A 15,965-nucleotide genomic window follows, 5' to 3' on the forward strand; every position below is an offset into this window, starting at 1 on the left:
CAAACCCTGCTGGCATGGTCAGACATTGAGTCATGCTTAGCTGGGTGAGGGCATGCAGATGACTCTCTTTCACCAAGTGCTACAGGTGAATAAGAAGGTGAGACAGTGAGGTTAAATTCGAATGCTGACTTGATGGCTATATCTAAATAATGTTCTCACGCCTCATCTAAAACATCTCTACAAGTTTGGATGAGACGATGATAGGTCTGCAGCACCTTTCGTCGATCAGTCCTAGACTGCACCAAGAAATAAGCCAGAAACTCGATGCCTAAGGGTGGCGATACAAGAGTGCCAGGCTGCCTAAACAGCTCTGACCTATAGACTGATGGAGCAACGTCTGGCAATCTCTCTAAGACTTTGTCACAGAACCCTTCTGGTACTAGTACGTTATCGCGGTGAATTGGGATCAGGCAGTTCGCGCTCCAGTACTGTGTCTCAGATAAAAAAGGCTTACACATCGATTTGTATCGATCGCCATCCCGTAGGCATTGCAGCAGCTGTAGCGCGCAAAGATCTACCCCGTAAGCGTGAAGGGTCGAGAATGCACAGTCTAAGCCAGGAGGGCGTGCATTGACCTCGATGAGATACACCTCAGGTTCGCTTGGCGACGTGTTGTCTGTATCAGCTAAATCAACAATACCGTCGATTTCCTGGTATCGCATGCTTGAATTCTGGACTCTAGCTTCAACATGGAAGACCCCATTCCGGAAACCGAGTTTGAGCAGTGTTTGGTGTAGAGATGACTTGATCAGCTGCTGCTCCTTCTGAGACAATAGCGTTGGTGACACCATGACAGTCTCACCAAAACTGTCGGTAATAGTGGCGCCGCTGGCATCAGCTGCGCAGGGGAAGTCATCGGTGATCTCTGCAAACATAAGCTCACCATCCCACAGAGCAATGTTGGCATCAATCTCTGGCCCGCTTATGTAAGTTTCGAGAAGGATCCCATATTTTGTGAGACCATCCCTTTCGAGCTGGTTGATGGCTTCCCGGAGTCTGTCGTGATTCTGAACCCTTTTCACACCCCGAGAGGCGGCACCACGACATGGCTTTACCACCAGAGGGTACGTCAAGGCTTCCAATGTCTTAGAAATCTCTTCATTATCCAAGTCTGTGGCACTCTCTAACCGAAAAGACTGCATATTGAGAGTACTAAGAACTTTGCGGGTCGCGTCCTTGTAGTGAGCAGTGATTATTGACTCGACGGGCTCAGTTTCAAGACTCAACATTTCGGCGGCCTTTGCGGTTGCAATGACATACTCATCTGAAAAAGTGATGATGCCATCTATTTTGCGGCCCTTGACAGCTGTGGCGAGCCTTTGAGGTAGACTGTCGTCAATGGTCATATCGACAGCAACAAAGTCGTCTCGCAGACGACTGTATTTTGGGCCCTCCATGAAATGGCCGGGCCGATCAAGGACGATGACGGCTATTCCCAGCGCTCTAGCCGCGTCGAAGGGACCTTCTGAACCATAACCCCCTGTTGTGCTATCGAACAGAGGGCGACCGCCAACCACTGCCACGGTCAATGCTGGAGGCTTTTCTGGGAGTATCCAGTCAAAAGAAAGCCTCTCTTTCACTTCCCGATCGGCAAGCTGAAGTGCCTCGAGGCCATGAGCCGATTGGACGGAGCGTTTGCAGATCAAGGCTCCAGGCGAGGCCGGTAAAAGAGAAAGCAGATTGGTTTCAGTTTGCAGTGGTGCGTAGTAAGGCTTCTCCCCTACTCTGAAGGGAACGACAGATTCGATCCAGTCTGAATGGACCATTCTCAACTGCAGAATATCCCGTCGACAGAGATACCCATCATGTGGAACCATCAAGACCTTGATCAGAGCCTCGGTAGCGTGGCCCGGTCTACTAACGTCGGAGGAAGGCGCCTCTGATGTTAGAAATTTGTTGATTATGGTTCCCAATGGAGTTTCAGTACAGTCAGCGGGAACCTCCGCTCCTTTACTCGTGCGACCATTCGTCTCGGCCCTTTCCGGGGAGGTGAGATTCAAGACGAGGTCAATAGATTTGTAGTGCGGAGGAGCATTTCCGTCTACTTTCTTGGGGGAGAGAGGGGGTGAGAATCTCCAACGGCATTCGGCTCTTAAGGCACCTGGAAAAGAGGAAAGGTAACATGTCAGTGTACTATACTCATGACTGGCAGTATTTCGAAGGGTAGCTTACGGTCACTACCGAGAGCCTTGACCGAAAAGGTCTCGGAGAAAAAGGATTCATCCATCTCAGGTGTCAACTGGCTTCCCATATTGGCCGCAGGTACTGAATTCTTTGGCTACGAAAGGGAATTGGCAGTGGGGGGAGGGTTGTGGAATAGTGCTATTTTGTCTATTGCCATGTATTGCTGTACATCGTTTCATCCTTAAGTGAAATCTACCTTGTGACATTTGCATGGTAAACGTGGTTGCATTAGACATCATGTGTTTGTTGATCCCAGCGCGGTCGTAAGAGATTTGTCAAATCTCTCTCGTAATAAAGTGCTTAAAGGTTTCTGTAACACTTGCCGTAAGAAGGGCTGCCTTGTTTACCATGATTGGCACTGGTAGTCAGATTAGAATGGCGGTGAAATGCATTGGTTAAGCGAATATTACTCCTCATTTAACAACCAACAACTTTTGAAGCAGAATATGACTGATTACGAAATTCAAAGCCCTGTCCTGAGTCACGGTATTGGAGGTGACTGACTGGGGTGTCTCAAACCCCCACATCACCTCATTTTCATGGATGATCAGACAAACAGTATCTTCCCCATATGGAGTGCTGCGCGACTCAAACGTCAGCTTGTTTGTACAATCGAGACTGATCAGAAATTCTGCAAAAGATAACATGGCACGTTTGTGTCACCACCGGGAGAAAACAGAATTATTAGGCGTAGCCAATCAAAAGTAACCAGTACCGAGGCTAAGGACACAGTCAGTAAGGCAATAAAGGTAACTTGCACCGTTTCTGACGTCTTTTGAGCACAGTGAAGTTTGGGAACGTCAATCCAACATCACGTACTGGGTGTATGGGTGGTGGTACCTTCAGGCTGATCTACGTTAGTGCTAACTGAAGCGTTTAGCTTAGCAATATATCTCCCTCTGCTGTTACTTGGTACGGTATGGGACAAATGAGCAATAAATTACCAAGGAATGAAATATGGTTATATGTGTTGGTTTGAGCTATCTCACGGCGATATCAGATAAAGAAATCTAGAATGAATGACTACTGCTTTAGAAGCATCAACAAAATGGCTAGACTAAACCTGAGTTGTAACCTCCGCATCCAGCCCCTCAACGTCCGCCAGGCTGATTTTCTCAGGCCCATCCGAGTTCGTAGTAACGCTGTGAGACTCACCAACAGACTTGGCAGGACTATGACTCGCGACCCCAATTCCGCTTTCCGCCTTGCCAACTACCCAGTCCAAGTAACTGTTGGAGAAGATACGACCTGTGTTGACAGCGTCAACGTCGCAAAGTACCATTTCTTCAACTAATGCTTCGAAGCTGTATGTCGGGTTCCATCCGAGGATTTTCTTCGCCTTGGCTGCTGAGCCAAGCAAGTTCTGGTTATCAAGTGGTCGGTAAAATTCGGGGTTCACTTTAACGCGAACCGTTCCGCTGGCCGAGTCAATGCCGACTTCGTTTACACCAGTTCCAGCCCATCTAGTTGATATGTCAGCGGCTGCGACTGTATCCCGGTGAAGGGGAACTCACTCAATGTTGACTCCGATGACCTTGAAAGCTGCCTCAACAAAGTCGCGAACGCTGTAGGATTTCCCACTCGAAAGAACGTAATCGCCTCCAACTGGCTGTTGCAGCATCAAATACACGCCCTGCATGTAATCCTTTGCATGGCCCCAATCTCTGACAGCGTCTAGATTGCCCAGCGAGAAGAAGTCAAGCTTTCCGCAAGCAATTAAAGCTACCTGAGTAGTGATCTTTCGGGTGACGAAAGTGGTACCACGTCTTGGTGATTCATGGTTGAAGAGAATACCATTTGAGGCATGGAAGCCGTATGCCTCTCTAAAATTGACAGTAGTCCAGTATTGGAACAACTTTGTCACCGCATATGGTGATACTGGGTGGAACGTGGTCTCTTCTGTTTGTGGAGCGGGCATGTCCGACCCGAACACTTCAGATGAACAAGCCTGCACGGATATGTTAGCCATTTGGTATTGCACTTAGGGCTATGACATTACATTGTAAAACTTTGTCGACTTGTCCAAACCTAGCATTCGCATGGCCTCAAGCAGACGAAGTGTTCCCATAGCATTGGTGTCACTAGTCTGTAGTGGAGTGTCAAATGAGACAGCCACATGCGACTGAGCTGCAAGATGGTAGATCTCATCGGGCTTGATGCTGCCCAAGATGTGGACGAGACGACCCAAGTCGGACATATCGCCGAGGTGTATAGTCAAGCCAGGCCGGAGTGGCTTGCTCAGAGCTTCGCGTCTGGAAGCAGTTGATCGTACCAGACCATGAACTTGGTAGCCCTTTTCCAGCAGCAGTTCGGAAAGATATGAGCCGTCTTGACCGGTAATTCCTGTCTCACATGTTAGATAGCCAGACAACTACTCGCAACGTATAATCACTGACCAGTGACGAAGGCCACTTTGGGTCTAAAGTAACCACTCAATACTGCCATGCTTTCTGGTTAAAAGGTGGATGTGAAGTGTTTGATAACGCTTTTGCTAATATTGATTGTAAAATTGAAACGTGAATCAAATCGAGACATGTCAATATATACCTGTAACTGACTGCTTAATCTGACTGCTCGGTACAGGGGCATCATCCATCGATCGCTTGAACTCTGCCAAGAACATGAACACCTAAGGATCCCAATCTCCCAAAACAAACACTTCATCTCGCCTTCCGCCAGTACACCAACCAGTAAGCTTCCTGTCATACAGTTCTTGGTGTAAGCCAATAGTCACCATGTGTCTCGCAGGTTGCGCCGTACGCTGGCAGGGCACCTGTTGGGTAAGTCATCATCGATTCAAGACTACAGCGGTGTCTTTACCAACGCCTATCATCCGGGATCTGCCAGCCTCTTCCCCAGTTACAGTGTCATCCCCTTGTGGCAGGTGGATGTAACCAAATTAAGCTTAGGTTACGCGATCTACGACAAAGAAGCTTTTAGGTATTACGTGGATGTAAAGTTCTTGACTAAACACATTGTACTATTGGAGCAATCTGACATAATGAGTATCGTTGCTTAGGTTGTTCTAGCAATGAATCTAATCCCCACGCAGTACCGGCTCCAGGATGCTGAGAAGGTCAGCGGTGCTGAGTCGGCCCAGTATCTCTTCGTTCAATGAGTGTCTGTCGAGGAGGTCTCGCCTCATGGCTGTTGAGTTGATGTCAGACCCAGTTGGTCTCTTTGCGAAATCCAAGTAGTAACCCATTGTCCGCTGGCCGAGGCTGTCAGTACCTCGACAAGTCCATAGAGTAGCCTCCTCCCCTACTGAAAGTGTCAGAAAGCTCGAGCCATAAGAGAGCAAGTTTGCTCGGTTTACCTACTATTGTCATCGCCGGTCATTCGTTGCGCAAGCCATTCCCCAAAGCCTTTCCATTTCGTCGGCTGTCCGCTTGGCAAGAATTGAGAGGGGACATGCCGTGCCTTGTTGGTAACAAGTATCCGCGGCAGCCTATAGGGCAGATTGTTGAGTGGATCGGCTCGGTTGAGGTTATCCGGCCCGATGAGGTGCGAAAACGCAATATTGTAACCATCTGCTTCGCAAAGACGCTGCGCCGATTCCATAAAGGTGAAGAATGGGTACCATGTCTCTGACCATATCCAGACTTTGCTTCTAGGCACTTGGGGCATCTCTGCCCAGAGTGCAGCTCTCGTCTTGCGACTCATGAAGAACTCTGGGTGGCTATTGGCCAGTTTATGTCGTAGGTGGAAATCTTCGCTGGGGAGGACCACCACCGCCACAGCGTTGACCACAGGGTGCAGTGCTGAAAGCAGGACGTCCAGATGTCCACGGTGCGGAGGATTGAAAGAGCCACCGTAGACCAGGATCAAGTTGTCTTGACCTTTTTTGAGGTGGCAGTCCAGCTTCTGCAACGGAGCCAGTGCGGTGTCTGTAGACAAACGAACTTCTCTGTAGGCAGCTTCCAAGTAGGGCCGAAGAGACATGATGGCGAAGGTTTGAGAATGAAAAGCGGTAACGAAAGAGCGGGAGAGAATATATGTTGGGCCTGCACTGTTGGTGGAACTGAAGAGTTTTATGTTTCACGACAAGGTGTCACCCATTTTCTATTAGCGACCTTACTCTGTCAGCAATCCTAACCAGGCTTACGCCTTGTACATCGTCAGCATCTGTCTATCTGTTTGTTTGTCTTGACCGCTCATTCAGCTTCCCACTCGAATCTCATTGCCTGGCATTCACAGCATACAATTTGCCCTGAATCACATCTTCTGTCCTTCTTTTCTTGCACACAGCCACCTTTTTCCAGATCTTCTACCGACATCGAATCATGTTACTAGAATCGCATCATGATTCAAGGTGACCTCTCACCATAGCACAGTCCAGATTGGAATTGGTGAGTGCGACCAGCATCCTGCGAAAATCAGGATGCTCGCAGCCGGGACGCTGTAGGCTCCATCAATGTATAAGTGCAGCCGCTTGCTAACCATAGCAGCACTGAGAATCAGCACAAAAATTATGACTGGGTAATGAGAGCCAGAAGCCAAGTTTGCCAAAAAGCCTGTCCACTCCGCAGCAGCAACTGAAGTAGAAATGAGAAGAGCTGCATATGGGGTAGCAAGGCCCTCATGGTACATCGCTTTGCCCCGATCGCTCTTGGGCACCAAGTGCGCGACGATGTTGAATCTTGCCAGGCGGGTAACGCCTGAACATACAAAAAGAGCCAAAGCTACCTGATCGGCCGCGGTATCGAAGCCAGCGGAATAAATCATGACTGCCGGCGCCACGCAAAAAGAGACCTGAGCACAAATACTAAGCACTGGATCATAGACCTCGCCAGGGCAAACAAAAGATGACTCACCAAATCACAGAAGCTATCCAATTGTTTGCCCAATTCGGAACATTCATTCCTGGCCCTTGCGACTATTCCATCGAAGCGATCAAACTCATAGCCGAGAAAAATGAGCAAGTGCGCCGACAACAGCGATTTCTTTATTGCACAGAAAATAGCGAGAACTATTCATACAAGTCAATTATCCAGGGCTGTATGGCGATGAGGAATGATCTACTACCTCCGCAAAAGCCTGGATTGTTAGAAAGGCTAGGTTAGCTTCATTATTCTTGATCATTAGTTAGAGGCCGTTGAGTTACTTACCATTGGAAAGAGTGATGTAGTCAGCTACTCGCAGCCGTCTGTATTGCTTGTTAATGCGAATTTTGTACGTCAGTGGGCGCGGTGCATACCTCAACATATCATACTTGATGGGTACGTTGGTTGCCATTGTGAATTATTGCAGGTGCTTGTCCAATTGGAACTTGTTTCTGTCGGTTTCTTGACCGCTTTGTTTATGCCACCAAGAGAAATACAGCGACTGTAAACGCTGGTGGTCAATTTATGCTTGGATCCTTCGCTCAAGAGAACGTGCACCACTGGTCAATCACGGACTGGCCGGTCCCTCCAATCTGCCAACTCTGAATTACCCCACTCCCAGCTACCAGACACTGTATGAATTCTAGTAGAGGGGGGAGGGGGGAAGATCGGTTGGCTTACGGGAGCTAATGACTACTGTTGAGGCGACAAGAGAGAACAACTCTCGTAATATGTCCTTCCCAGAAGGGCAAGTCGTCGTGTGGAGGCAGATTCTGACGTGACGGTGATCGATAAAATTATGCTCTAAAAGTCTATGAACACCCCACCCTGTACCAACTTAATTAATTCAACCGCGATGACTTCATTTATTCATAATATTTTCAATTTAAATCCAATAATAATATAATATATATTATTTTAATCACTAGAATTTTCTCTTTAATATTTTATATACTAACCCTTTGCCTAAATGCAGGCATTAAGTTAGTAAGGGAGTAAGTTAATTAGCTTGTTAATCTGCTTAGGTATAATAGCTGCCTATACTAACTTAATATATTTAATTAATTTGCTTAATTAACTTTATTATTTTTAAGGAGCTTTATTTAAGGGAATATCTTATAAATATTTAGCTTTAATTACTTCTAAATATACTTAATTAGGTTAAGATCTAGACTATAAGCAGGCTAGTTAATCCAGGATATCCTGTATTCTAGTAGCTAATTAGTTATTAACTCTAATATATAAATACAGGCATTATCTTATTAAAAATAGCAAAACCTGGTCTAAATAGAAAGTAAACCTTTTAATAATGCCTCCTAATAGCTTTATAATATATATCCTCTTTTTCTTACAGTTTAATTACAGATTATAATAATAATATTAAATTTACTGCCTCTTTAGATTACTCCCTAAACTATAATAGATAATTAAGACTTTCTATAAACTGTAATATTAACTAATTCCTTTATAAACTTCTTATAAGGCTTCTAAAAGACTTAGCCTTATTTATAATTAGGTTATAATTAAACTATAGACTTATTACTAAAAATCGTCTAAGGGTATTATTAGATTAGTAATCTCTTCCTAAGGGGCATTTATATATAAACTTTAAACTAATATACTTTTAGTAATTCTTTAATATCTTCCTTCTAAGCTTAATACTAAGAAAGCTACTAATAAGCGGTTTCTATAGATAGTAGAATTCTCTATATAGCCCTTTATTTACAACCATAATAAAGTTTAATAACTTAGCGTAAAGTTATTTATAAGATTTTACTACCTAGAAAGTTAATTAGCTTTTTATATACAATCCTATAGTTACGTTTTAATAAAATTAATATATACTAAATTTACTAAACTAAGAGTTTTCTAGGATACCTAGGATAACTTTTTTTATCTAAGGTTTAGTGAGTTTTCTAGCATTAAAAGATCTTGAAGATTGTAGCGGGTAAATATTTAGCCTTGGCTGCGATATCTTGGTATAACCTCCTGCTCTTTATAGCTTAAATAATAAGAGCTTTTGCTATTTTGCTAAATTTATAGTTTCTTTAGTGCTTTGTGTATATAATGGATAAAATTCTAGGCTTTTGCGATATATTTTGTTAAAGTTATAGACATTTAAAGAAAATAGATAAGTTTACTTTTATGGTGGTGGATTACTTGTTGGCGGGGCAGCGTTTACAGACTTTTGGAGCATAATTTTAGCTAGTGGGTGCCAACTGTGGGCGTATCAAGACCCTGCACCTGCAGTAAGCGCAAGTTAAGCTTGGTCTGGTCGTAATTCACAGTCCCTCAGTCTCGTTTGGTGGGGTAGCATTATCGCCTATTGCGTAATTTGCTCAGTAACATTCGCGTGTAGGACAAACATGAGTAGACTTCCAATCAGATCCTGACAGCGCCGCTTCACATGCAGGCATAGCCCTGGAAGTCCATTCCACGTAACATCTGCAGTTGGTTCGACCTACTAGCGTTCAAAAGTGCCTTTGCAACGACTACCCGATCTGTATGGTGATACGAACCAACCAACACGCAAATGTAACGTCTTCAAATCCAGTACGTAGTATGAAGGGGTTACTTTGCACCCCGCGCTTTGTGTAGCAATCCTTTGTCGATGCTTCTCGCGTTTTAAGTGTTGGCCTGGATTTACAGTAGAACCATTCATCGAACCATTGCAGCATTCTCGGAATCATTTGAAAGTTATTTGCTCAGATACAGCATCGATCTAGCGTCTAGTGCTTTGCCTCGCCGAGGATCTCTCTCATCATGGTGACTCAGCACCCTCAGCACGAAAGGCGAGACGCGACAGAAGAGGAGATCAAAGAGCTGCGACACGTCGTAGATTCAGTTTCGTTAGCAGTCTGGGTCGCACTCGTTGCTAATGCTACGGAGAGATTCACCTTCTATGCCGTAACAACGCCATGGCGTACGTATCATCGATGCAGTCTGACTTTTGTATGTCCTATCATTGCTGAGTCGCTGACTTATATTCCGCGCAGAGAACTACATACAGAATCCCGCTGATAGCGTCGTTGTTCCTGGCGCTTTGGGGCTAGGGCAGGCAACTGCTACAAACATTACTAGTGCATTTCTCTTCTTGTGTTTCCTTCTCCCGACTGTCTGGGCTGTCATCTCGGACACATGGCTGGGGCGTCATAGAACGCTTTGCTTGAGCTACTTGTAAGTCTACACGTATCCGTTGAAAGCTAAGCTTGATCAATACTGAGAGGTGGTGACTACAGTTTGAACTTTTGCGGCTGTTTGATCATCTTTGTTACGTCCCTGCCGGCCTTTAGCCACTCCCAGATCACCAAGGTGGTGGGACTGGGGTTTGCCATGATTGTCCTTGGAATTGGCACTGCCGGTGTAAAGGCTACCGCCTCCCCATTCATAGGTGACCAATACGCTGAAACTGCTCCTCAAGTTATCACCACCAAGAAAGGGGAGCTCGTTATTGCAGACCGGGCGCTCACACTTCAGTATATTTACAACGTGTCATACTGGTAGGAAGCTCTGCAACGATCAAGGCACAAAACTGACACTTTTACCGCAGGCTCACCAATATAGCAAGCTTATCACTTGTTGCCTCCACCTATTTAGAGAAGCTCGTGGGATTTTGGGCTGCGTATTTGCTACCTCTTTGCGCGACCTGGACACTGGTACCTTTACTTCTAATCTTTCACAAATCGCTCAGTATGTTTTCCCCTCCTCTGAGTTGGTCCTGATCTCTAATAAAGCAAGTTAAACAAAAACCTCAAGCAAACATCCTTCCGCGCGCGTCCCGAGTTATCGTTTGTGCGGGAAGACACAAGTTTGACTGGGAAGCTGCTACACCAGTCTACCAGTCAGAGAAGTTTGGCCGCCAGGTCGAGTGGGATGACAAATTTGTTTTTGAGATCAAGAGAGGTCTCCAGGCTTGTAAAGTGATGTGAGTTTCCCTCCCCTTAATGGCTTTCTTAAATCTTCATCCCCATGTTAATCGATGTAAGGGCCTGTTTTGTGCCATTCCATCTCTGTATGAATCAGATCATAAACAATCTTGTTTCCCAAGCAGGGCAAATGAGGCTCGGTGGTATCCCCAACGATACTATCCAAGCTCTAAACTCTATCGCTTGCGTACTGCTGGGACCAATCATGCAGAGATTTGTGTATCCCATTGTCCGCGGTCGGGGATTCGCTTTTGGCCCAATTGCGCGCATAACATGGGCCTTCATCATGATGAGTACTGCAATGGCATATGCTGCTGGAGTTCAAAAGCTCATCTACACTAAGGGGGCTTGCTACGATAAGCCCTTGCAGTGTGAAAAGTCGCCCAACGACGTGAGTGTCTGGATTCAGTCGCCCGTCTACTTTCTCCTCGGAGTCGCCGAGATTCTGGGCTTCACAACTCTTGCCGAGTACAGCTATTCTGAGGCACCTAGGAACATGCGCAGCTTAGTACAAGCCATGGCCCAGCTGAGTTCGGGCGCTGGCTCTGCGCTTGGGATGGCATTCTCGCCATTGTCAAAGGATCCTCAGATTCTCTATCTCTACACGGGTTTGTCTGTGACAATGATTACGACAGCGCCTACCTTCTGGTTGGTATTCCGTGCGTATGATGATAGAGTATTTGAAGAAGCACACTCGAGCGATAACGGAAGTAATCAGGCGGCAGAGCCAATGGTTTCTGGACCGTCCAATGCTGCCGAAACAGGAGAAAAGGGCGATGGCGCCAAAGCATCTGCCTAAATTCTCAACTAGTATAGTTCATCCCAGCCATTTCGCAGAAACCGAGCAATTCTTTCACCCTATATTTAATTATGGATATAATCTGCAATCTGGTCACTTTCGTGGTGGAAACACGGGTTGTTGGCTAAGGAATAAAGTATGACAAATGGCAATGTTGCATAAATTATTACGTTGTATGACTGTACCATAAAGCGCTGTTGCACACCGACAATTCAGGACAAGGCCACCAGTAGCAAAATGATAAGCACCTCAGGTAGATTAGTCATTCCGTAAGCATATAATCTCATTATCCCCCATATGCTTCGCTTTCATCTCACACAAAAACATCTCACCCTCGAAACAGTATCCAATCCACTCCAGCACAGACACCATGACATACGACCGCCCTGCACTAACCACCGATGGATCGGCTTTGTTATCCACATTTGATGCCTTGACCAAGTCCGGACTCGTTCTCTACGATGAAACCCAAAAGGTTGTTGAGCACGTGGAGGGAGACCTGAAGGTTCGCTTCTTATGACAACGCTTGTACTGTAGTCAGAAGTCGCTGACATGGGCACAATTGGCATCTAGTTCCATTTCATTCTCACCAAAGCTCTTATCAAGAAGCCGACCTTATCTACACCAGAACAGTCATCTGTGCCCGGAAACGGCCTCTCGAATGAGAAACAGCTCCTCCCTGGTAGCGACATCGAAACAAATGGCTTCGAGATGGGCGACAGTGAGAGTAGCACTCACTTTCTTATCTCCAACAAATTTTGCTTCTCACGACCTCATCTCATGATGCTCACTCGCGATGGGCACCGTAGGCAATATGAGCCTCTGAACCAGGGTGACTTCGAAGCTGCGTGGGGCACTTTGGCGTTATTGGAAACATCAACAACAGAATATGTTGTGTTCTTCAACTGCGGCAAAGATGGTGGGTGTAGCCGACTGCACAAGCATGTACAGCTGATGCCTCTTCCCGCCAGTGGCTTTGCCGTCGACTTTCTGAACTCAGACAGTATCAAAGAACCGGGATTACCTTTCGAATGGTTCTACCACAGATTTCAAGGCAGTGCTGCAACAGCTTCGAAAGTGACCGATACCTATGTGCAGCTTCTACAGCAGGCGACAGAAGCTTGGAAGGCTAGCACCGGAAAGGATGTGCCGGATGGACAGGCGTGCCCGCACAATGTGGCTTTCACGTCTCGCTGGATAGTGGTTATCCCTCGTCGTAACGCGGCTGTCAACAAAGAGGCCGGCGTGAATTCTTTGGGTATGTTGGGGATAATCGCCGTGGCTACCGAGAAAGAGATTGACAACTGGGTAAAGCTTGGCCTCACGAAGTCGCTCAGAGAACTTGGAGTTCCGAGAAATGTCGAAAGAATATAAGGACAGTAATCGCTGCTCTCTATTTAGACATACAAGGCCAGAATAGAAAAGATGAGTTAAGAATTTGAGGACCTGTATAACGAGTAAGGGAAGGACTTAGGTAAGTTCAGTATACTTTACGTGAGCTTAGACCAGTCTATTCGAACTCAAATTTTATATCGGTATAATTGCGCGGGGTTTTGAAGTTATATTTGCGCGGCAAATATTGCCAGCACCAGACAAGTATCCGTATACACCCGGCCTTTGAGCCATATTGCTATGTAACACATGAGAGTAATCTCCCATTGGACAATTGGCCTCCTCGCGCTCACAAACTCGGTGACGTCAGTTTGCTATTCGGAATTTTCGGGTGTTCATCAAGGTGTCAGCTAACACCAACCAGCGGTTTTTGAGCGTCTATAAAACGATGCTTACTCTCCATTGAACACCATGTTAAACGAATCCCTAAATCATAATGACTTTCAAGTTGATACTTCTTCGGCATGGACAGAGCACCTGGAATGAAAAAAACCTTTTCACAGGCTGGGAAGACGTCGGTATCACTCAAAACGGCCGCGATGAAGCAACTCAGGCCGGCGTGCTCTTGAAGAGACACAATCACCTGCCAGACATGTGTCATACCTCGCTACTACGACGTGCCATCACAACGTGCAATATCACGCTCGATGCAGCGGACCGCCACTGGATCCCCGTTACGAAAAGCTGGAGACTCAATGAGCGCCACTACGGCGCGTTACAAGGCCTCAATAAACAGACCACGGCGAAGAAATACGGTGATGAGCAGGTCAAGATCTGGCGGCGCTCGTACGATGTCCAGCCGCCCCCAATGTCTAACGATGCCTACCAGAGGCAGCTGGCGTATACGAGCTTGCAGGACCAATCTATCCAGGCCCCAAGAACAGAGTCATTGAAAGATGTGGTGGCACGCGTAGAACCATATTGGAAGGAGTGCATCATTCCTGACCTGGAATCTGGCAAGACTGTGCTTGTCGCGGCTCACGGCAATTCGCTTCGTGCACTGGTAAAGATTACTGATGGTTTGGGGGACGAAGAGGTTGTGGAGCTGAATATTCCTACAGGGACACCTATTGTTTATGAGCTTGATGAGTGTATGCAGCCTACAGTAAAGGGTGGCAAGTGGCTCAAAGAGGAATGATTATGAACAATTTTAGATCACAAAACCCAATACTCCGTATACAGTGACCTAAGGATCAAGCCATTAAGAAGACGGTCTCGATGCTGATATCTTGACTACCCTTATCATATATCTGATCCACCATTTCGATGGCATACTTTAGGCGCACAGCGTTGAAGCTGACACTCTTTATCTGGGACACAATCTGCTCGACTGGGCGTTACTACAGCTCCTTTAGAATCATGACCTCGGCAGCTCCAGGCCAACTGACGCCGGGAAAATAGACTTGTTGTCCGGGAGCATCAACGACCTAGCGGCCATCGGTGTTGAAGGGGCCGTTGGGCTAATTTGAGGCATCTCTAGGGTGTATCTACGTCGCCCACAGAGGGGAGGCAAAGACAAAAGCGGTAGACATATAGCTAAGAGGCTTCATGATATAAAATAATATTTTGTTAGATATTATTGCTAAGAGAGGAATTTATTGTACAACATTAGCTTCCTTTATAATTATAGTGTCTTAACCCAGTGAACGCTTTTTGCAATTCACTTCTAAGTCATTTCTCTCGTCGCCATCACTGTGTAGTTTCCCTCAAAACACACAGCCCAGTACGGGTATTGTCTAATGTTTTTGCCCCCAATTCTCACTCGAATCGATAGGAGATCGCTCTAATTCCCCATATGTTTGAAGAGGTCAAAGCGACAAACCCCATGGGGAAGTTCACTCAGACGACAAATGGCCAATTGGCTGTCAAAGTAGTCTATGCTCAAATGGGATATAGCCCGATGCCCGATCTTTGAAGGCCACCCGGAAAGTGTGCATCGCACTAAGCATCGAACTGGACCCGAGCTTGGAAATCAGTCCAATCTTGTCCAACAACTTCGTCGGCATTTGTCGATCCTCAACCCTAGAGACACCGCCTGCGATGAATTGAGTAACTATCTTGTAGACCGATATGAGTCACACTCGTAGTACCCAAGATGATCAAACACACTGAGATTCTAATGGAGGGCTACTCTATTGCATGTTTATTGAAGTACTCAAGCAGCGTTCTCGTATGATCTCGCTAACCTCATGTCGTCCAAGAATCGACAAGTGAGGAAAAGGTCACGAGATATCGCGAATGAACAACGGGTTACGGAATACTTTCTCAAGACCTGGAGATGGTAATTAGGTGGCTAGCCTGACTACGCAAATTTGGACTGGAACTAGTTGATGCCCCTGCACTTGTTCCTGTACCGCACACTTCGAATACGAGAATTGTCGTTGGGGGATCATGGGGTAAGCCTTGGGGTGAAATAGCAAGAAGTCATAGACGAAGTCTTTAATCACAGGCATAACATTGTTTGCGACCTCTCGGGAACCGGATGAAGTTTCGGGGAGTGTGAAGATTGAGATGATTCTTGCAATAGCAACAAAACATATTAAAACGCATAACGCAAAGCATCATAAGTTTGGTCTTCCAGAATCTGAGGTTGTCTAAGGAAATACCACTGCAGCACCATCGGAAAGAAAATAAACCCTGACATCATGCTTTCAGCTCTTTTCTTGATCGGCTGTTTCACCGCGGCGGCAGCTTCCAGTGGTACCATCACTCCAGGGGTCCCTCTGTATGACATAGACAGGAGAAGTCTGCAGGCCCATGGCCCTGGTCTGCGCTAAGTTCTGTCCGCTAAGTTAAGCTCTTAGCCACAAGTCTTAACTATAAATAATATATCTAGCTTAT

At 46.2% G+C, this 15,965-nt stretch overlaps 4 protein-coding genes across 4 annotated transcripts; 2 read left to right on the forward strand and 2 right to left on the reverse strand.

Moving 5' to 3' along the window:
- Window positions 1-349: 349 nt before the first annotated feature.
- On the reverse strand, window positions 350-2,251 carry FSUBG_12467 (carnosine synthase 1; the record flags this gene model as incomplete). The annotated part of the gene is made up of 3 exons (XM_036677258.1): window positions 350-379; window positions 519-2,101; window positions 2,173-2,251. The coding sequence occupies 3 exons, from the start codon at window positions 2,249-2,251 to the stop codon at window positions 350-352; spliced, it is 1,692 nt and encodes a 563-aa protein (XP_036532072.1).
- Window positions 2,252-3,241: 990 nt separating this feature from the next.
- FSUBG_12468 (GDP mannose 4 6-dehydratase) lies at window positions 3,242-7,419 on the reverse strand (the record flags this gene model as incomplete). Its single annotated transcript, XM_036677259.1, has 10 exons — window positions 3,242-3,647; window positions 3,699-4,132; window positions 4,184-4,527; window positions 4,581-4,634; window positions 5,233-5,445; window positions 5,505-6,205; window positions 6,509-6,936; window positions 6,999-7,153; window positions 7,293-7,330; window positions 7,382-7,419. The coding sequence occupies 10 exons, from the start codon at window positions 7,417-7,419 to the stop codon at window positions 3,242-3,244; spliced, it is 2,811 nt and encodes a 936-aa protein (XP_036532073.1).
- A 2,351-nt stretch (window positions 7,420-9,770) lies between these two features.
- On the forward strand, window positions 9,771-11,732 carry FSUBG_12469 (proton-dependent oligopeptide transporter POT family; the record flags this gene model as incomplete). The annotated part of the gene is made up of 6 exons (XM_036677260.1): window positions 9,771-9,930; window positions 10,004-10,184; window positions 10,247-10,507; window positions 10,558-10,697; window positions 10,746-10,910; window positions 11,056-11,732. 6 exons carry the CDS (start codon window positions 9,771-9,773, stop codon window positions 11,730-11,732), a joined length of 1,584 nt encoding a protein of 527 aa, XP_036532074.1.
- Window positions 11,733-12,102: 370 nt separating this feature from the next.
- On the forward strand, window positions 12,103-14,262 carry FSUBG_12470 (GPM1-phosphoglycerate mutase; the record flags this gene model as incomplete). Its single annotated transcript, XM_036677262.1, has 3 exons — window positions 12,103-12,237; window positions 12,306-12,990; window positions 13,628-14,262. The coding sequence occupies 3 exons, from the start codon at window positions 12,103-12,105 to the stop codon at window positions 14,260-14,262; spliced, it is 1,455 nt and encodes a 484-aa protein (XP_036532075.1).
- Window positions 14,263-15,965: the final 1,703 nt, after the last annotated feature.

Source organism: Fusarium subglutinans, assembly GCF_013396075.1.
Source record: "Fusarium subglutinans strain NRRL 66333 chromosome Unknown NRRL66333_c0000269, whole genome shotgun sequence".
Lineage (NCBI taxonomy): Eukaryota > Fungi > Ascomycota > Sordariomycetes > Hypocreales > Nectriaceae > Fusarium > Fusarium subglutinans.